This window comes from Hyperolius riggenbachi, chromosome 1 (genome assembly GCF_040937935.1).
Source record: "Hyperolius riggenbachi isolate aHypRig1 chromosome 1, aHypRig1.pri, whole genome shotgun sequence".
Classification (NCBI taxonomy): domain Eukaryota; kingdom Metazoa; phylum Chordata; class Amphibia; order Anura; family Hyperoliidae; genus Hyperolius; species Hyperolius riggenbachi.
This window is the reverse complement of record NC_090646.1, coordinates 224,845,027-224,866,996: the sequence shown is the minus strand read 5'-3', so window position 1 is coordinate 224,866,996 and position 21,970 is coordinate 224,845,027. Positions and strand designations below refer to the sequence as shown.

The following is a 21,970-nucleotide window of genomic DNA, read 5'->3' as shown; positions in this document are numbered from 1 at the left end:
TTAAACTACATTGCATACCGTATGTAACTGGAAGTCCATAAAAACACATGCATAATTAATAGGACAATGGCTGCACTTAGTATACACACAAATTGTACTACAAATGGAAATCCATTTAAAAGAAGACTGGGAAGTAGAAGAATTGTAGAACCATGTTAACATTAATTAATTAATGCAGATACTTCTTAACTGACATACATGGGGAATTAAATTTCCTGGAAGGTCAAAAGTCTAATTTAAAATAAGTAATAATTATCATTATGTGGTATGGAAAAAAACAACAATGTAAATAGTTAAAACACTTAAATCTCATATATGTTAATTACACCAATTGAAAACAATTCAGAAAAAGCGGAAAATGAAGCGACTTAAGAAACAGTATGATTATAGAGATTTCAGGAGATTATTCCAAAACAGCAGCAGGAGACATATGAAACATTTATGAAATACGCAGTGATTTCTTGGCTCCATTGTTAGACTTCTTTTATATAAGCATGATCCCTGTGTGCACTTAACTTGTCAGTGTCAGGCTTCTCTGTAGCAACTCACCCGTGCAGTTAGCTGCAGTTCCAGGAATCCCATTATTACACGTGCAAGTGTAATTCCCCGGAGTATTGGTACACAGGAACCTGTCTCCACATCCATGAGTGCTGAGGGCACATTCATCGATATCTGCCAGACAAAGGCTTCCAGTAAACATGACGAAAGCAAATGATACGATATATTAACATGAAATCCTGCTTCTGCCTTACCTGCATGTGAATGAGTGAAAGGCCTAGTGCACTGAAGCTTTTGATATCAGTTTTCATTATAGTTTAAGGTCAGTTTGACTTTAATTCATGTTGCATCTATTCTAGAGAATGGGAATTTGGGATTGACCTGAGGTTGACCTGAATTCAAACTGCAGACAGACTTATAAACTACTTCAAACAGACCAGCTTGAACTCAAACTGACACTGAACTGAAAGAGGAACTTTAACCAAGTATTGAACTTCATGCCAATAACTAGCTGATACCCTCTTTCCCACCAGAAATCTTTACCTTTTGTCAAATAGATCATTAGGGGTTCTGTATGGCTGATATTGTGGTGAAACCCCTTCCACAGTGTGATGTCATGACCATGGTCCTGACAATTTGCTGTCTGTGAACCTTGTCGCATTGTGGGAAATAATGGCTTTTTCCAACTGCCAAGCAGCAAAATCTCCCTCTGTGCATAGAACTCTCAGAAACAAACATTCCGCAGGTCACATGACAGGACTAAAGATGTCACCACTAGTGATACATTTCAGAATGTAAATCAGGATGAAGAAAGAGTTTACAATGGACAACCACTGATTGAATAATCTATAAATGAATATTATAAACAATAAGCAATTGTATTAATTATGTTATTTTTTACTATAGTTCCTCTTGAAGTCAACTTGAGCTCATACTGACTGAAGATGTCTGCAGGAGAAGCAAATCCTAAAACAATGCATTCCCCATTTACTTCATCCGTGCCCTGTCAACAAGACAAATATTACTATTATTTTGGATTTATATAGTGCCATTATCTTTCGTGGTTCTCTACAATAGAAAATACACAGTACAGTTACAAGGTAATGGCTTACAGATAAACGACAACTGGACAGGTCAGTGATGCATTATACAAGAAGGTGGAAAGACGTAACAGGTTACCCAGAAATAATAACACATAAGGGGAAAGAACCCTGTCAAAGTGGCCTTACAGTCTAAGAGATATAGGACGGTAGCGTAATCAATAGCATGGGTTTTCTCGGGGCACTCTGGTTTCCTCCTACATTCCCAAAAACATACAGATAAGTTAATTAGCCTCGCCCTAAATTGGCCCTAGACTACGATACTTACACTACACTAGGCTGACCAGGCGTCCTCTTTTGCCCCGACAGGTTTTTCTGACCTGTCCGGGCTGTCCTCCCAGGATTTTGAAATGTCCGGGTGAAGAGAGCCGAACACCAGCGAGCCGAGCAATTAGCCACTTCAGTGCGGCTCTTTAGTGAGCTGAACTATTCTGGGCTAGAGATGAGTCTCTGCCAGAGAGTCTCTGGCAGGCTGCTCCACTGGCTGCTTCTGTGAGTCATGAGTCGACTCATGAGTCAAAGATTGCTGGCCTAGAATCTAGGCCAGTAATCTTTAACTCATGAGTCGACTCATGGGAGCAGCCTGCCAGAGACTCTCTGCAGCACGTGGAGGGACGGATCTAGGGGGGAGCAAGCGGGTCTCTTGCCCCAGGCGCAGTTTGTTGAATTCTTAAAAAGGCGGCAAAATGTGGATGGGGAATGGCAGTTTAGGCGCCAAAACCTGACCTTGCCCCAGGCGCAACTTCGGGCAACTTGGTCTAGATCCGTCCCTGCGTGGACCCAGAGAGGGCGGAGGCAGAGAAAATCAGCGTGGAGGGAGACAGGAGGTGGGACTGGGAACACTCAGAGGAGCAGAGCAGGAGAAGGGGTGTCTATGGAGGGGTGAGTGCCAGATGAGCTCAGAACATCCTCTCTGCCCTAAGAGATAGACAACAGCATGATAACCGTTATTAATTAAAGTGGACCTGAACTCAGAACATGCTTTCTGCTCTAAAAGATCCACAACTACACAACAGCATAATGCCCTTTATTAAAGTGGACCTGAACTCAGAACATGCTTTCTGCTCTAAAAGATCCACAACTACACAACAGCATAATGCCCTTTATTAAAGTGGACCTGAACTCAGAACATGCTTTCTGCTCTAAAAGATACCTCTGCCAGAGGTAACGGTTCATGCAGTTATGTGTCGGAGGAAACTGTTGTTGCATTTCATTCCTCAGAGCTAACGGTTGCTGCATTTATCATTTTGACAGTCAAGGTTGTCCGATTGCATTTTGTGGTCTGCCGGCCCTCCACCATGTGGTCTGGAAAAAAAAAACAGCCCTCCACGCCCGCGAAGTTGGACATCACACTGCAAAGGTCTTGTATATTTGGCCCCACCCATGACCACGCCCACATGCTGTTGTGCTCGTCCTCTTTTTTGGAAATCAAAATATGGTCACCCTACACTACACGATACATACATAGACATATGACTATGGTAGGGATTAGATTGTGAGTCCCTCTGAGGGACTTTAGTGACAAGACAATATACTCTGTACAGGGCCATGGAAGATGTCAGCACTATATAAATACAAAATAATAATAATAAAACAGGTTAGAGTAATAGATCTGAGGAGCTGCATCTAAGGTGGTGGTCAGGAGCTACTTCCTTAAAGGTCTTAGGTGCAATGTCTTCCATTATTAAAGCTCTTAGCTGTCCGAATGCAATGAAACTTCTTAGTGCAATTTTCAGATAAGCAGCATGCTGGTGTAGTGGATAGCACTCTCGCCTCACAGCGATGGGTCCCCGGTTCGAATCCCAGCCAGGTTAACATCTGCAAAGAATTTGTATGTTCTTCTCGTTTCTATGTGGGTTTCCTCCGTGCGCTCCGGTTTCCTCCCACATCCCAAAAACATACAGATAAGTTCATTGGCTTCCCCCTAAAATTGGTCCTAGACTACGATACATGCACTACATGATACATATATAGACATATACCTGTAACTATGGTAGGGACTACATTGTGAGCCGCTCTGAAGGACAGTTAAGTGACAAGATGATATACTCTGTACAGCACTGTGGAGGATGTCAGCGCTATATAAATACTAAATAATAATAGGCAACAACCTGCCCTGTCGCTACGCTATTCCTACAATGCAGCCACTGGTGCAAAACACTGTACTGCCATGACAAACACTGGGGACACATGCAATACCTGTTATCATCAGGTTATCATGTACGGAGCTGGGAAAAAAGGGCGCAGGCAGCTAGTGGACAAAAAGGGTGCCGCCATTCACGCCCATAATAAATAGCGTTTAACCACTTGAGGACCCACCCTTTACCCCCCCTTAAGGACCAGCGCTGGTTTGAGTGATCTGTGCTGGGTGGGCTCTGCAGCCCCCAGCACAGATCAGGGTGCAGGCAGGGAGATCAGATTGCCCCCCTTTTTTCCCCCCTATGGGGATGATGTGCTGGGGGGGTCTGATCTCTCCTGCCTGCTGTGGGTGGCGGGGGGGGCACCTCAAAGCCCCCCTCCGCGGCGAAATCCTCCCCCTCCCTCTCCTACCTGGCCCCCTCCTGGAGATCCTGCTGCACAGGACGCTATCCGTCCTGTGCAGCCAGTGACAGGCTGTCTCCTGTCACATGGCGGCGATCCCCGGCCGCTGATTGGCCGGGGATCGCCGATCTGCCTTACGGCGCTGCTGCGCAGCAGCGCCGTACAAATGTAAACAAAGCGGATTATTTCCGCTTGTGTTTACATCTAGCCTGCGAGCCGCCATCGGCGGCCCGCAGGCTATTCACGGAGCCCCCCGCCGTGATTTGACAGGAAGCAGCCGCTCGTACGAGCGGCTGCTTCCTGATTAATTAGGCTGCAGCTGGCGACGCAGTACTGCGTCGCTGGTCCTGCAGCTGCCACTTTGCCGACGCACGTTATGAGTGTGCGGTCGGCAAGTGGTTAATGGGCGCCGAGCAGGAAAAAAGGGCGCCGGAGCTAAATAAAGTTTACAAACGGCGCCCGGAGCTAAATAAAGTTTACAAACGGCGCCCGGAGATGTTTAATGATTTATAACTGAGCTTGTGGTGATTTACGTTTATAAAATGCACCCGTGCCGAATAACGTTTATGAAAATACTAAACATATTTATATTATTTAAATAATTAAAACATTATTTAAAGTTTTATCCCTTACTGTTTGTAAAACATTATTATTCACAAAATAAAGCGATCAGTACGTAACGTAAATTGCAAAATATTTTTTGCATCCACAATTAGTAAAACATTATTATCCACATAATAAAGGGGGGTCTTAAGTTTAGGCACCACCAGGGGGGTCTTAGGTTTAGGCACCAACAGGGGGGTCTTAGGTTTAGGCACCAACAGGGGGGTCTAGGGGTTAGGGGTAGGTACAGGGAGGGTTACTTAGGCAAGAACAGGGGGGGTCTTAGGTTTAGGCACCAACAGGGGGGTCTTAGGTTTAGGCACCAACAGGGGGGTCTAGGGGTTAGGGGTAGGTACAGGGAGGCTTACTTAGGCACCAACAGGGGGGTCTTAGGTTTAGGCACCAACAGGGGGGTCTTAGGTTTAGGCACCAACAGGGGGGTCTTAGGTTTAGGCACCAACAGGGGGGTCTAGGGGTTAGGGGTAGGTACAGGGAGGGTTACTTAGGCACCAACAGGGGGGGTCTTAGTTTTAGGCACCAACAGGGGGGTCTTAGGTTTAGGCACCAACAGGGGGGTCTTAGGTTTAGGCACCAACAGGGGGGGTCTTAGGTTTAGGCACCAACAGGGGGGTCTTAGGTTTAGGCACCAACAGGGGGGTCTTAGGTTTATGCACCAACAGGGGGGTCTTAGGTTTAGGCACCAACAGGGGGGTCTAGGGGTTAGGGATAGGTACAGGGAGGGTTCTGTGTAAGAGTAGGCTTAGGTATAGTTTTAGTAAAATTTTAGTAATAATTACTAATTTTTTACAACACTTATTACGAACGTAGTTATATTTATATCATCGTTATAAAGAATATTTTCAGATTTTATTATAAGAACAAACCATAAATGAGGGTTATTCACAATAATATACAATTATAACAATTAAACATATATTATTGTTTTTTTAATAAACGTAATTATAAGTTTAACTTTTGAAACAGGGAAGATTAACGTTTTCACAATTTCCGATTTCATAAACATTATTTAATGATTTATAATTTTGTTAAACATTATTTGTAAACGAAATATAGCACACTATTTTTATAAACCCTATTAATGATTAATTATTATTTAGAGTTTACACCCCGCGCCCTTTTTGTCCGGGCGCCCTTTTTGTACGTACGCACTTTTACAGTCCACAGTCAAGCAACAGATGGGGGGTTTACATCAGCAGCTTGAAACAAGCACTAGATAAACTTTTATTTGTGCTGAGCTGGGTGATTTGCAAACTGAGATGCATAATGTAATATGTCCATATGCTGATTACTCAGGCTTTATTCATAATGATTTTCAAAGGAAAGCCAACTGGAATCCCAGCTCCAGAATATTACGCATCTCTCAGGGGTGATACATGATCAACACTAGAAGAATTACAATGGACTAGAAAAAAGAATAACCAAAATATAGTAGAAGTCATGCAGCCAGTGTTAGATCTGCGTCGCTCATGATTATTCATCAGTATCAGTTATCTGAGGAGTTTACTAACAGGGTCATTGTTGATCTGAGCTTTGTATTCAGATTAATGATTCCCAATAAATCTATGACCCATTTCACTAGTGTCTGTTTTGTTATAGCTGGCAAAGGAAATAGAGAGAAATGCAGATATAAGCACTGAAGATCTTAGGCTTTAGTGATCGATTTATGGCTGAGTCCACAGCACACATTGCAGCAGGGCTTCACTGCAAATAGGAGAGTCAAACACGATGCACTATATATATACTGTATATATACAGCATATATATATATATACAGGTAGTCTCCGGTTAACAAACGAGATAGGGACTGTAGGTTCGTTCTTAACCTGAATCTGTTCTTAAGTCGGAACATTGTGCCATCTCTGTCCCCTGTACCTCCTCTGTGCCCCCCTGTGCCTCCAGTGTCCCCCTCTGTGTCACCTCTGGTCTCTGTACCTGTTTATACAAGTTCAAAAGCCATTTTTTTCTTTGAATTTTTTAAAATCGATTTTCTCAAAAACTACAAGTCCAATTTGAAAAATTTTTTTTTTTACTTGTTCCCATGGAAACAGAGAATCCATGCTATTCGTATCGGCGGGTTGTTCATAAGTCGGGCGTACGGAAGTAAGTCGGGGACTACCTGTATATATGTTCTGAATATTCTGCAAATTTAAATTCTTGGCATATGTAATTATAGTGACACGCAATAAATTCTATACACAAAAGTTTAATAGTCTGTGCCTATCTGCACAGATGTGCTGCACAGATAGCTTCTTGATCTTGTTCCAAGTCAAAATATTCCAATGTAATATCTCAGCGCTATTGCACATATAGCCTTTCTCCAATTGCACATATATCAGTTTTTTCAATAGCACATACCGGTATATCCTTTCAATTAACCTTCCTGGCGGTAACCCCGAACGTAGTTCGGGGTAAGCCGCGCAGGAGGTTTTCTCAGGCCCTGCTGGGCCGATTTGCTTATTTTTTTTTTTGCTGCACGCAGCTAGCACTTTGCTAGGTGCGTCAGCACACCGATCGCCGACGCGCTCGATCGCCATTATTCGTCGCGCCGCGCCGCCCCCCCAGACCCCGTGCGCTGCCTGGCCAATCAGTGCCAGGCAGCGGTGAGGGGTGGATCGGGACTCCCAATAACGTCACGACATCGCTGACGTCGCTAACGTCATCCCGCCCCGTCGCCATGGCGACGGGGGAAGCCCTCCAGGAGATCCTGTTCTTTGAACGGGATTTCCAGATCGGTGATCGCCGAAGGCATTCGAGGCGGGCGGGGGGATACCGCTGAGCAGCAGCTATCATGTAGCGAGCCCTGGGCTCGCTACATGATTTAAAGGAGGAAAAAAAAAAAAACTGCTGCGCTGCCTCCTGGCGGAATTTATTAGACCGCCAGGAGGGTTAATACAGTAATTCAAACAAGGATCTGATGCTCCCACAGTTCAGTCTCATATGTGGACTAGCCACTACACAAAGTGTAAGAGCAAAAACAAGAGCAAATACACAGGTATTTAAAGAGACACTGAAGCGAAAAAAAATGATGATATTATGATTTGTATGTGTAGCACAGCTAAGAAATAAAACATTGAGATCAGATACATCAGTCTAATTGTTTCCAGTACAGGAAGAGTTGAGAAACTCCAGTTGTTATCTCTATGCAAACAAGCCATTAAGCTCTCCGACTAAGTTAGTCCTGGAGAGGGCTGTTATCTGACTTTTATTATCTCTACTGTTCCTGGACTATTTACTTTTCCTCTGCTAGAGGAGAGGTCATTACTTCATAGACTGCTCTGAAAGACTCATTTTGAATGCTGAGTGTTGTGTAATCTGCACATATTATAGAAAGATGCAATGTTAGAAAAAACACTATATACCTGAAAATAAAAGTATGAGAATATTTTCTTTGCTGCTAATCTTCTAGTAATTATTCATAGTACACAACCAATTCACTATATCATATTTCTTTTTTTCGCTTCAGTGTCTCTTTAATAGGTTTGACATTCAAATCCAGTACAAGTTTTCAATAGTAAAGGCCTACAATGTGAGTTAAAAGTGGACCTGAACTCTTGCACAGGACAGAAGGAAAACAGAGAGAAATGCACCCTGTATGTATTTAGAGAGTGTAGCCTGTCTAATGCCCCCTCATCTGGGACTAATCAGAAGTTGTAATTTGATCTCTCCCCTGTGTCATATGACTGCCACGGAAGATAAGGCACATAAGCTCACTTGAAAGCACAGGCTGTTAACAATATGTCTGCTTCCATGAATCTGGAAGTAGAAGCATAGCTGATACAAATACTGAAATAAATCTGCTTTAACAAAGAAATGTTTTTTCTTTAAAGGTTATTATGCTGTTTATCTTTTAGAGCAGAGAGTATGTTCTGAGTTCAGGTCCGCTTTAAGTTCATTTTACTGTTGGAAACTTGTACTGTATTGTAATGCAGAACCTATTAAATACCTGTGTATTACTCTATTTTGTTTTTGTGTAGTGTATACAGGATACCAGAAAACTGATGCAGATGTCCATTGGGGATTGAATTGTGGGAGCAGCAGATCCTTGTTGGATTAACTGTATTTATTGAAAGGATATACTGTATATGCTGTAGAAGAAAGGATACACTTTATGTGCAATTGGAGAAATAATATATGTACAGTAGTGTCAAAGTACTGTATTGGAATATTAGCATACAATACCTGCCATGTATTTATTTTCACTACTGAGCTTACGGAGCAAAGTATCATATTCACACATGCAACAGAGCAATGAATGTTGGCGACTATTTGTTATCACTTTGTATGTGACCTTGGCTCAGTTACATAAGTGCCATATGCTGTTAGCATGGTTCTGACTGAGGAAGTGTGTCTTTAGAATTTTTATGCATCTCAGTTCATATTATTGACCTATTTATTTATTATTTTGGTATCTACAGTATATAGCGCTATTACCTTCCACAGTGCTTTACTCAGTATAAGCCCACCCATAATAATATGTCCCTATTACAGTCTAAGATCAATTTTGGGGGAAACCAAGTAACTTTACTGTATGCTTTTGAAATGGTGATTATGTGTATTATTAATAATGATCATAATACATGTAAAATGTAAAAAAAAATCAATATAGCACTCACTTATTTTCTTCTACTCTTTACAGAAGAAATTTGCATAACTAATGGTTCCGAAGCTTGGTTCCATAATCCAATGTCCCTACCACATTAGCGCCAATCCTATGGGAACCCGAGTAACCTGCCACTAAGTGAACATACAGACTCAGTACAGGTAGTCCCCTGTCGTTCCAAAAAGAGAGTACTAACTAGTTAGTAATCAATAGATTGTGTGCTTAATTCCCTTCAACAATCCAAACAACACTTTTGTAGTCTTGGCTCCTGAATTGATTATGCCGCTATCACCATCATCAGTAGCTTCAGCCTAAAAATAAATGTAATCAGTGCCCAGCACATTAAACTGTTCCTCTGAGGTATATCCTGTTACTATTACCTTGTTTTATGTTACTATTACTGTGCTTGATTGCATCTTATGGGGGGTGGTCAGTTCAATCTAAATCAGGGGGTCCCCAAACTTTTTCGGTTAAGGGCCGGGTCAACAAACTTCAGACTGCTGGAGGGCCAGAACATACATAAAATGATGTTGAAAAACATTACATTGAATCTAGGTATTGACTCCCCCCAATCATGCCTGGAGGAGAACTCCCAGCAGCAGCCATTCAGTTATGCGGCGCCCGAAGAATGTCTTTGTGCACCAGACAGTGAAGCATACCCAGGTGATAACCTGCCGTCCAGTTGGACAGCAGTGTCATCTGATGCAGAATTGGAAGCCAGAAAATGATTGGTCACTGTAGTATGTGGATGGGTTGCGCCAACACTGATATTCTATATGCGGACTGAGGATATTTAAAGGTGCAGTGGGCCACATCTATAAGTTAAACATTTTGTGTTTAGGGGCCAGCGAAAAAGCCTCGGGGGGCCGTACTTTGAAGACCACTTATCTAAATGGTCAAAAATAAACTTTTATGTAGGTAATGAGTCGCTCCTTAAACTTCATGTTCAGTCAACCAACAGTTCAGTACACATGGATCACAGATATACAGCAACTCCCAAAAGTGAGTACGTCTTACATTTTTAAAAATATTTTATTATATCTTTTCTTGGGACAACACTGTAAATATGACACTCTGATACAATGTATCATCTGTGATTATAAGACACACATGGGGGTTGATTCACAAAGGTTACATATTTTTCACCCTAACTGTAAGGAGTGCTAATGCATGAGATAAACAAATAAGGAGAGATAATTCATAAGATAAATAGATAAGGAAAGCTAAACCATGAGTTATGCCAAATAAGAAGAGCTAAACCATGAATATGTAAAATAAGGAGAGCTAAAGCATGAGTTATGTCAAATAAAGAAAGCTAAACCATGAGTTATGTCAAATAAGGAGAGCTAAACCATGAGTTATGTCAAATAATTAGAGCTAAACCATAGGTTATGTCAAATAAGGAGAGCTAAACCATGAGTTATGTCAAATAAGGAGAGCTAAACTACTTTTGGTTGAATTCGATGGACGTACTGTATGTCTTTCTTCAACCCAAATAAATATGTAACTATGAGTTATGCCAAATAAGGAGAGCTAAACCAGGAATATGTCAAACAATGAGAGCTAAACCATGAGTTAAGTTAGATAAGGAGAGGTAAATCATGATTTGTCATTTAAAGGAGTTATCAGCCAAAAAGGACAAAATGAGCTTTACTCACCTGGGGCTTTCTCCAGCCCCTTGCAGCCGACTGTCCCACACCAACCGCTCCACTCTGCGCCGCCGTCCCGGTCTCCCAGAGACTGGGACGGCGGCACAGAACGGAACGGTCGGCGTGTCCATTTTAGCTGATAACTCCTTTAAGGAGAGGTAAATTGTGAGTAAATAAATAAGGTGAGATAATTTAACAGAAAAGCTTTGTGAATCAGGCCCATTATAACTTACCCTTGCACTTTACTCCATTTCCCAGGAAGCCATCTTTGCATCGGCATATATAGCCCCCCTCCATGTTGATACAGTCTGCACTGTGTGGGTCACAGGCATCAAGGTGGGAAAAGCATTCATCAACATCTGAAGTGAAATATGAAGTGTAAAAATAACATGTGTTCTCATATCTTCATTTATGAAACCTCTCCATTGTTTTAAATAGTATGACTCAATAAACTGCAAGTAGTTAACAGATCTAAATAATCTATATTATCTAATTTAAAAGAAAATGCTTCGTAAATACTCCTTACAGCTCAGAGTACATAGATTAGGGAAGTGGGAGGAGAAACTTGGTGTTTGCTTATTCATTTTGCATAATTAGTGTAACATCAATATTGCAATTGCTTGTGTGGCCCTTTACTTCAATTACTTGCCCCTTTCTTCCAATCTGTAGAGTAGCGGGGCAGAGCATACCACTTGCTCTCTAGGGAGGGTGGCCCAAAACAGGTAAAATGGGTGACTTAAGCGTCCTATTAAAATGGGTGCCGCCTATGTTAATAGCTGCGATTAGAGGCTATTAGAGGTCATTTAGGTGCTAGGGGCACCTGATAAAATAGTGAGTGCCGGGGCCGCCTCCTAGTAAAACTGTGGCTACAAATAGTAGGCTTGAAGCAGCTATTAACATAGGTACCTATGGTGGCACCCACAATATCTGCAGATAGGGTTAGGCATTAACTGGGGGGATTTTACGGTTAGGCATTACCAAGGGGCTCCTAGGGCTAGGCAATGGCATTGCTAGGGGAGTCGCTTAGGGTTAGGTATCACCAGGGAGGATCATTTAGGGTTAGGCATCAAATTGAGGGCTCGTGTGAAGGTCAGGTTAAGGCATATTAAAATAACAGCAATAACAATAACATTTTTATAGCGCTTTTCTCCCTGGGGACTCAAAGCGCTGTGACCCTGCATTATGCAGTCTCAAAGGCTAGGGAAAAGAGGTGAGTTTTTAGCCTTTTTTTAAAGCTGTCCAGAGAAGGAGCCTCTCGTACTGATTGTGGAAGTGAGTTCCATAGAGTAGGGGCTGCATAGGAAAAGGCCCAAGCACGAAATGTTAAGTGTATCCTGGGAATAACCAGCTTTATCTTGTTGGCAGAGCGGAGGGTGCGTGGAGGGGCATAAAATTCCAATAGATCCGCTATGTATTTGGGTCCCAAGTGGTTTTAGGGCCTTGAATGTCAGCAGGCAGATCTTAAAATTGATTCTCCATCTTACTGGCAACCAGTGAAGAGTTTGCAGTACTGGGGTGATGTGTGAGCTGCGGGGGGCATTGGCTAGGAGTCTGGCTGCAGCATTCTGTACTAGTTGTAAGGGGCGCAAAACCTTATCTGTAGATCCGATGAACAGGGTGTTGCAGTAGTCTAGGCGTGAGGATACAAATGCATGACCCAGGGCAGATAGGACTTCAGTTGGGATAAGTTGTTTGATTTTCGCTATATTTCTTAGATGGAAGAAGGAAGACTTGACGACAGCTGACACCTGCTGTCTGCGTTTTAGATTTCCACCCAGGATCACCCCAAGGTTTCGCACAGAGTCTTTATACTGTACGGTATCTCCTCCAAATGTTAGTTTGAGGTGGTGAGCGTTTTGAACTTTATCCATCATGTGTGGACCACCTACCACCAACACCTCTGTTTTGACAGAGTTCGGCCTCAACCAGCTGGTGTTCATCCAATTTTGTAAATCCACTAGATACGCATTTATGGATGCTGATGGGTCTTGGGTGCCAGGCTTGAAGGACAGATACAGTTGTGTGTCATCTGCATAACAATAGTATCCTAGGCCATAGTTCTGGATTATTTTGCCCAGTGGGAGTATGTAGACTGCAAAGAGTAATGGTGATAGTACAGAACCCTGTAGAACTCCATAGGCCAGTGGCACTGGATTAGAGTAGTGTGTGCCCAGACAAACTTGCTGTGTCCTGCCAGATAGAAAGGTCTGAAACCAGCTAAAAAAAGTACCCCTTAGGCCACAGTAATACTTCAATCGCTGGATTAGTATTTCATGATCCACAGTATCAAATGCTGCAGACAAGTCAAGAAGAATCAGAATTGAGCAATCACCCTTCTCCCTTGCAGTAAGTAGATCATTCATTACTCGGACTAATGCCGTTTCAGTGCTGTGCCTTTTCCTGAATCCTGACTGAAAAGTATCAAAAATGTTGTTATCTGTAAGCCTGGCTTCTAGCTGGTTGGCGACTGCTTTCTGAATACCTTTTGATAGGAATGGTAAGTTTGCCACAGGTCTGTAGTTGGTCACAGAATCAGGATCTAGTGATGGTTTCTTCAAGAGGGGTTTTATGATTGCTTTCGTTAGTTCTTCTGGGAAAAGTCCACTTTACAAGAAGCACTGAGTTATTTTGTGAATTGCTGGCCTGATCAGCTCTGGGCACTGCATTAAGGATCCATTTGGGCCAGGATGCAGGTCGCAGGTAGTGGGGTGGAGACTTGCCATGGTGGTAAAGTAGTAGGCATATGCAAAGTTCAGTGGTCAATTGATGTTGTTGGTGTAATGCTGGCAAGGATGGCAGACACCTTGTTTGTGAAGAAGGCAGAGAATTCTTCATACCTTTCCCTGGAGAATGTGGTTGGGGCTTTTAGGCAGGAAGGATTGCAGAGTGATTCCACTGTGTGGAAGAGTTGAGCAGCTCTGTTGTTGGCTGTAGATATTTTGTGCGAGATAAAGTCTGATTTTTTTCTTGGTTATTGCTTGTTGGTATTGTCTGGGGTGTTGAACTAGGCTAGATTTGTGCTACTCAGACCATGATTTACTCCACTGTCTTTCTAGTCTGTGCCCTTTCTTTTTTAGATCCATGATGGTTTTGTCAAACCAATTAGCTTTCTGCTTTTTGGTTGCTGATTTGGTGCGCCATGGGGCAATACTGTCAAGTGTTTCATATATCATGCTGTTGTAGTGAGTTACTAGAGTGTTGGGGTCCATTTGACTATGGAGAAGATTTGTAAAATCCAGGTTGGCAGTTATCCTCTCCGGTGTTAATTTATTCAGGGGATGGATTTTGATTGTTTCCTTAGGGTGCTGCTTGAAAGGGTGATGTTCAATAGTAAACTGTTTTATGTGATGGTCTGACCACACCACTGGGGTTACTGTTATGTTACTAATGTCCATTTCTATTTGAAACAGTAAGTCTAGGGTATGCCCTCCTCTGTGGGTAGCAGATTTTACAACTTGTGTGAAACCTAGTCCACCCATGGGATTTATTAGTTCATTTGCATCTTGTGATCGAGTGTCATCAGCCCAGATGTTGAAGTCACCAAGTATGATCCATCTTGGATAAGACAGAGTCAGCATGGCCAGAAGTTCTGAAAATTCCTGTAGGAATGGGTCAGCATCTCGATAAACTAAAATTTTGAAGCCTTTACCAGCTGAGATCTGGGCACCTATACATTCAAAGGACTTTGTTGAGCCAACATTCAGGGCTTTGAGCTGCAGGGTTGTTTTGCCATAAATTGCTGCACCCCCTCCTCTGCAGTCTCGTCTTCCCTCACTTAGGACTGAGTATTTGTATGGGATGGTTGCTTCCAATGTGGGGCCCGCATTGGCATCAATCCAAGTTTCAGTGATGCATGAAAACTCTCATTTCTGAATAAGGTCTGCAATAATGGCTGTCTTATTGTTTATAGAGCGGCACATTGCAGAGTGATACGGTGACTGAACGGGGCTTAGCAATGGCGGCTGGGTTCACTGCCAGGGTGTTACTGCATCTCTGACTAGGGACATGGCAACCACTGCTACTTTCGGCCTCTGATTTCCAGTAAACATCACTGGAGATTGCTGGAAAGTTCTTTTCCTTGAATGGGCCTGGGTCCCTGAAGTTGGACTTTGTCTGAGTGTGGCACTTTTTATGGGCCTGGCCACCTTTTTTACCTCTGTGCGTTTTATTTAAAATCCCTGGAGATTCCAGCAAATTAGTTTGTTTTTTTTCCAATGTGAGAAGCAGCTCTTGATGGCCTGAGAGACATTAAGAAGCTGGCCTTATATATTAACATTGCTCTTTGGGAAAGATTGGGTTAATTAAGCTCTTCCTTGATTGTTGTTGTTATTTATCAGTAGGGGGTAGACAAAAGCAAATGCTGGCCTTGAGAATCTGCAGTAACATGGGGCCTACTAAGGTTCACTTAGAAAGGCAATGGAGACATAGTTCTATATAATTTCAGCCTCTGAATGCCTTTGAAATATTGGTACAGTCTGCAAAAAACGGATTGCCAGCTGAAAAATGTTACTGCTGTTTGAGGAAGGAGGATGAATTCCCTTACCTTGGGAAGAGGACTTGGGAATCTGCTCGCTGTGTTACATGGACGTGCTTTTTGATGTGTTGGCTTGTTAGAAGCTGTGAACCTCATGAGTATCCCTGGTGGAGAAATGTTATTCCATTGTGTGTCCCTGTAGGAGTAGAGAAGGCTTTTGTTTGTTTGTGTGGGTTATCAGCTTCCCATGCAGGACTCCAAAACAAAGGTCAGCAACACAGAACTTTCATGGTGAGTACAATCCAGTGAGTACAATCCAGTGAGTACAATCCATCTTGTAATTTAGCCATCCATAAACTTCCACTATTCCCAGAAGGTTCCAGTTGTAGCCAGAGATTTCATGGTGCAGAATCTCGAAGTATTTTGTGCCTTCTGTGCATATATGTGATTAATGCTTCCCAGAGCCGAGACAAGGTGTGGAGCAGGTAAAAGGTGAGGCTGCCATCTTGAGAAGTGCCTCCCTTGCCCATCATCATAAGTAGCTACATAGAAAATGGGTCGGCACCACTCGAGATAATATAATTTAAGCCCTTTTATTGCATGCAAATAAATAGGTATAATAATATTATCTGAATTGGTGGTGCTGATCCATGTATATGTGTGGACTTTGCATACCACTTGGGACACATGGCAGTGGTCTTGGCACACAGCCTTTACTTCATTTATGTGGTGCTCCTCCACACTTCATGGTTCCAATAGTAAAATATTGGTAAATATTAGTATCTGAATTAACTAGCAGAATATCAGTTATTTAACTGATATTGTACTAGTGTCTGTCTCCGACGCCCTTTCTACTTGCACGCGGTTGGCCCCATTGCAGTTTCTATGAGGGACACTGATTTGTAGTTATTTCTCTATTCACCAGACTCATACTGGACAATAGTAAAGCTAGGAGAAAGCAAAGTAAATTAGACTTTGTGTCATTATAGTCATTTGCATACACAAAACAGGGTTCTTTTTTTTTAATATACTGTAGGTTGTGCATGCCTTAGGCATAGATCTAAATGGACCCTAAAACATCCGAGCAAGCAGAGTGCAAATGTCCAGGCACAGTTTTACACATCGAATATAACATTGTTTTACATGAATTATGCATAAAGTGTTTTGTAAAATGACATTGCAGATTTTGCAAAATAAATTGAACATTATCAGCTGCATGAATTTACAGTACATCTTCTGATTTCTTCCTCTTCCATTTCCAGCTGCCTGCTCATTTCTTTCCTCCCCACTCCCAGCACGCTTTAAGCTATGATCTCCATCATCTCCATCAGTTGCTATCAGGAGGCATGGTTTCAGCTGATAAAACAATATTCCTCTCTCTTCATGCCCTGGTGACTAAAAGGGGGCGTGGTTCAGACTTGCTGGGTTCAGGCCTGGATTTACCTCACAGTAGCCTATAGGCACACATGTCCTGGCGCCTAAAGACTTCGCCCTCCATGGACCTACAAACCCCAAACTGCACCGCAAGTGTGCTGGCTGGACCAGCTGTCACTCCTCCCTTACTTCCCTTGCCCATCATCATAAGTAGCTACAGGTGCCCCTTAGTATTAGGTATCCAGAAGTACTCTCAATATTAAGTAGCTAGTAGTACCCCCAAGTATTAGGTAGCTAGAGGTGCCCCTGACTGAAGGGAGATCTCGTCAGTGGAATGACAAAAGCAGTAACCTCTCATTTACACTCTCATCAGGACTCTGCCTAGGGAAGGAGGTACTCGGGGAGGGGAGTAAGCCACCTTTCCATCATCAGGCACCTGTAGGCTCAAGCCTACAGTGCCTTATGGTAAATTCAGCCCTGGCTGGTGTGAGTGAACAGCTGTCAGTCCATGAGAATCTGTTGGATTCATATTTGTCAACATCTCAGGGTCTATAGAACACTACTGTTACAGCATGGCAAATGTAGGTGAGAAAATTGTGCTTTTTATCTACAAAACTCCTAAAACTGTATGATCAGTTAGAACTTTTATATGGCTGTCGTAACTTTGCATCATAACATAATAAATATCAGCCTTTGTATTGGCAATCAATAACTGTTGTTATTCTTTTAAAATTATTTTTGTACAGTATGTTTTTATTTGGAGCCCATTCTCTATGTACATATAATGATATTGATACTCTTGATGTCTCAGAGGTGCTATGAATGGCAGTTCAGCAGCAGGATGACATACGGCAATTCCCTATGTCATTGTCACCCTTAGGACCTTGCTAGATTTACGAAGCCTTTTACTCCCCTGGCCATGACCGAACACAATCAGTGTTGGCCCAAGACCTGCTTTGCCATTTAAGGACAGACAGCAGAGGATGACAGAAGGCACCATGCCATGACCTTGCATAGACCCAGATTACACTGGTGCTGAAGAATGGTTGGAAATGGACAGGTGCAAAAAACCACGTAAGGACCTGGGTTACCATTGCCTCATATGTATGATGGGAGACTTTCATAACAACAGTATCTAATTACCTAATAATCAGGTGGCCTGCAAGAAGTAATGCTAAAGTATAGCTCTGGATAGGAACACATGTGGAGAGTGCAGACAGGCCTCCTGAACACCTGTCTGGACCAAGGCAGTAGTATTGCTATTCCAGTTCGGGTCATCCTCAAGTTCAACTCAAACATTCAAGCTGAAAAGAGGAAACCCAATATTCCTGAAATTCAGGTTTCTGTATTTGGCTTAACCCTCCTTTGTCTGCTTTCAACTGTTAATATCCACATGTCAATGTGTTTTTATACTTTACATGGAAGCACAGAATCCTATGGTAACTGATGGGAACAGATGAAAAACTAATGGGAATAAAAACCAACTGATACTCCCTGGCGCTTCAATGGAATTTGAATTCAGCTTCTGATTAAGTCTGAGGAGTGGAACTAAGCTACCTGAACTGCATGCTAACTAAACTGAGACTAATTTGGACTTGGACTCCAAAGGGATCTGAGCAGTGATTTAATAAAAATCAATACTGTGGGCCGTGGAGGAGGGGAGGGCGAGGTTAAGTCCTGCAAGACGGATTTGGCACCTGTGCAGCTGTGATTCACGCCTGAGTCCCACAGCTGTAGCAATGCACAACAATGGGAGATTCAGGCATGGATGCACTTATCAGAAGCAGGCTGTACTTTTTACCTGCGAGAAATAGAGCGGAATTCCCTCCCAGTGGAAATAGAGCTCAAGTCTGTCAACATTGGTAAGAATTTAAATATTAGTTTGAATTATAAAAAACAAAATAATGAAACACAGCAGACTTCATTTCTCCTTGCAAACAACTTTACCCTATGAAAAGTTCAGCATACCCAATGCATGTATATGTCCATGCATGATTACTGCAGTAAGAATACAAAATGAAGATGTCATTACCATGACAGGACTTGCCATTCCCAGTATAGCCTTCCAAGCACTGGCATCTTGGTCCATTATCTGACGGCACACAATGAGCGTTGATATCACACTGACTGCCTGCACAGCCACTCTCATCTGTTAGAAGAATAAAGTTTACAGCCTTACATTTCTGCCAAAAATGAATTCCAAGCCCAACAGGTGCTGCAGCTATGTGACCTTTTTAAATTGCATTTTCAGGTCAATATGGATTATTCCTAAAATACGACCATGGCAGTGAGTTACCCCAGTGCATTGCCATGTATAGTTTCCAATGTGAGCTGCTTTGGCTAGATTAACACTGAATCCCTGGCTCAAGGCTGCACTAGAAATGAACACGGATTTACAAATTAAGGCTTTCTATACGCTTCAATGGCAAACCTTTGCTGACACCTCACACTAATAACAATGCACAACATTTACTTCACTAAATGAGATCAGAAACTATTGCTTTTTTCTATTCATTTTTATTTTCATTGGAATAGAGGTATAAAATAATATAAAAATATATATTAGCCCTTAGACTGCCGTGGACATCTATAGGTGTTTCTGTGATTCCACGGACGTCTAAAAGTGTTTCAGTGCGGAACTACTTCCACCTGTCGTGGATGTGTATGGGCGTTTATTGTTTCCCCATATTCCTTTGCCACAGATGTCTAAAGGCATTTAATACAAAGTTTTGGGTTTGTGCCAACTTTTTACCTGACTTGATATGCAAATCATTCTAAGTTGATGTAGAATTATGCAATTATTACTGCAAATCTATGCAGCATAAATATGGGCCAATCAAAGGCTTCCACTTCAAGATTTGATTAGCCCATTTAAATGTTAGATTTTGATAATAATTAGCATAATTCTGTTTCATAAAAATTGACATCATTCTCAATCATCAAAAATGTATTTGCATCACAATGATATTCTTACCGACTAATGTGGAACATACACTAATGTACATGTAGGTTTTGGGAAGACACTTAATAAACACAATTTAAACATAGCTGCCACTGGCTTTATTAAAATATAATTGGCAGTCTAAGGGTCAATATAGTAAATAAGAAAGGGCAGAGAAAACCAATGCTCAAAAGTACCTAAAAGTGCACCCTACTCCAGAAAAAAAAATATTTTAAAGATATACAATACAGTGATTACGCAGAATCACAGTAAGAGAACAGAGGTGCCAGCAGGATAAAAGTAGATAAAACCTTTAAAATTCGTTTGAAGTGGTAGACTTACCTCCAAAACAACGACTTGAAACATTGTCTAATTAATTATAAACATTTATTTGTATAGTGCATCCTTGGGGTACTATACAAATAAATGTTTATAATTAAGCAGACAGACTTTCGAGTCGTTGTTCTGGAGGTAAGTCCACCACTTCCTCCAAACGAATTTTAAAGGTTTTATCTACTTTTATCCTGCTGGCACCTCTGTTCTCTTACTGCGATACTGTATACACCCCTGGAGGAGGGGTGACCTACCCCTTTCTTCCGATCTACAGAGAGCGACTTAATCCTGAGTGAGGACAGGTTTAAACTCCTCACCTGCCTATACTGTGGTTGCCAATGTGGTAACCCATGTTTGTGAGTATACTTATCTCTCCAATTGTATTTGACATACTACACCATATTAGGCTCTTGGTTTTTCTATTTTTTTATGATATCACAGAAGTCCACTTAACGATTGTCAAGGCCTTTAACCGGTTCAGCACCGCAGTCCGAAAATCTCATCCATCCGAGCAACGTTCACCTCCCATTCATTCGCCTATAACTTTATTGCTACTTATCACAATGAATTGATCTATATCTTGTTTTTTACACCACTAATTAGGCTTTCTTTGGGTGCTACATTTTGCTAAGAATTATTTTTTCTAAATCTATTTTAACAGGAATATTAAGAAAAAAATGAAAAAAATTCATTATTTCTCAGATTTTGGCCATTATAGTTTGAAATTAATATACGCTACCGTAATTAAAACTCATGTATTTTATTTGCCCATCTGTCCCGATTATTACACCATTTAAACGATGTCCCTATCACAATTTATGGTGCTGATATTTCATTTAGAAATGAAGGTGCATTTTTTCAATTTGCGTTCATCACTATTTATAAGCTTATAATTTTAAATAATATAATAACATATTCTCTTGACATGCATATTTAAAAAGTTCAGACCCTTGGGTAACTATTTATGTTGTTTTTTTTTTTTTTTTATTGTATTTTTTATTTTTATTTTTAATAAAAAAAAGTGTATGTGGGTAATTTTTGAAATGAGATTTCTTCAACCTTCTTGGTCAATATGTGGGTAATTTTTGGTGTGGGAGGGAAACTGTTAATTTTAAATGTAAAATAATATTTTTTTTTAATTAAAAATGTATGTTGGTGCAGTTTACTATTTGGCCACAAGATGGGCACAGTGAAAAAAGTCCTGAATGCGAACAATCTCGCATCCAGGAACTAAAATGCTGGGGAGATGTTTCCTGGGGGCAGAAATACCGCGCTCTCTGGAGAGAAAGCGTCGGTATTTCTGCGGGGAAGATAGATCGGTGAATGGGAATTATATTCCCATTCACTGATCGGGGGGCTAGCGGCGGGCAGCGGGAGCGCGCGCGAGGGCGCGCCCGATCACGCGCACCAGCCGGCGGCAACAGCAGGGCCTATCTGGACGAGGAAGCCGAACTGGTTAAAGCAGACCTGAACTCAGAACTTCCTCTCTGCTCTAAAAGATAAGCAACAGAATAATAACCTTTAAAGGAAAACACTTCTTTGTTACAGCTTACAGAACTCCTGCAGTGTGTCTACTTCCTGCTTCCATGGATGCAGACAAAGGGTTAACATAAGTGACAAGACAATATACTGTAGTAATAATAATAACATTCTGTGTTTACATATTAGCTGCGTCTTCTGAGGACTGCCAAACGTCTGTGCTGACACTGCTGAGAGATCAATTACCCTTGTAATTACTTACAGATAGGGGGAATTAGACAGGCTCTTCTCTCTAAAAACACACAGGGTGCATTTCTTTCTGTTTTCCTTGTGTCCTGTGCAAGAGTTCAGGTCCAC

At 41.8% G+C, this 21,970-nt stretch overlaps 1 protein-coding gene across 2 annotated transcripts in view; it reads right to left on the bottom strand.

The window, feature by feature from the left end:
* Positions 1–21,970, bottom strand: part of EGF (epidermal growth factor) — a 186,233-nt gene that overhangs the window by 23,274 nt on the left and 140,989 nt on the right. For both annotated transcript variants that reach the window (XM_068281466.1, XM_068281477.1), the window contains 3 exons: positions 18,893–19,009; positions 11,246–11,371; positions 550–672 (listed from right to left, as the gene is read on the bottom strand). In XM_068281466.1, coding sequence (XP_068137567.1) covers positions 550–672; positions 11,246–11,371; positions 18,893–19,009 — 366 coding nt within the window. The remainder of the gene's footprint in view (positions 1–549; positions 673–11,245; positions 11,372–18,892; positions 19,010–21,970) is intronic.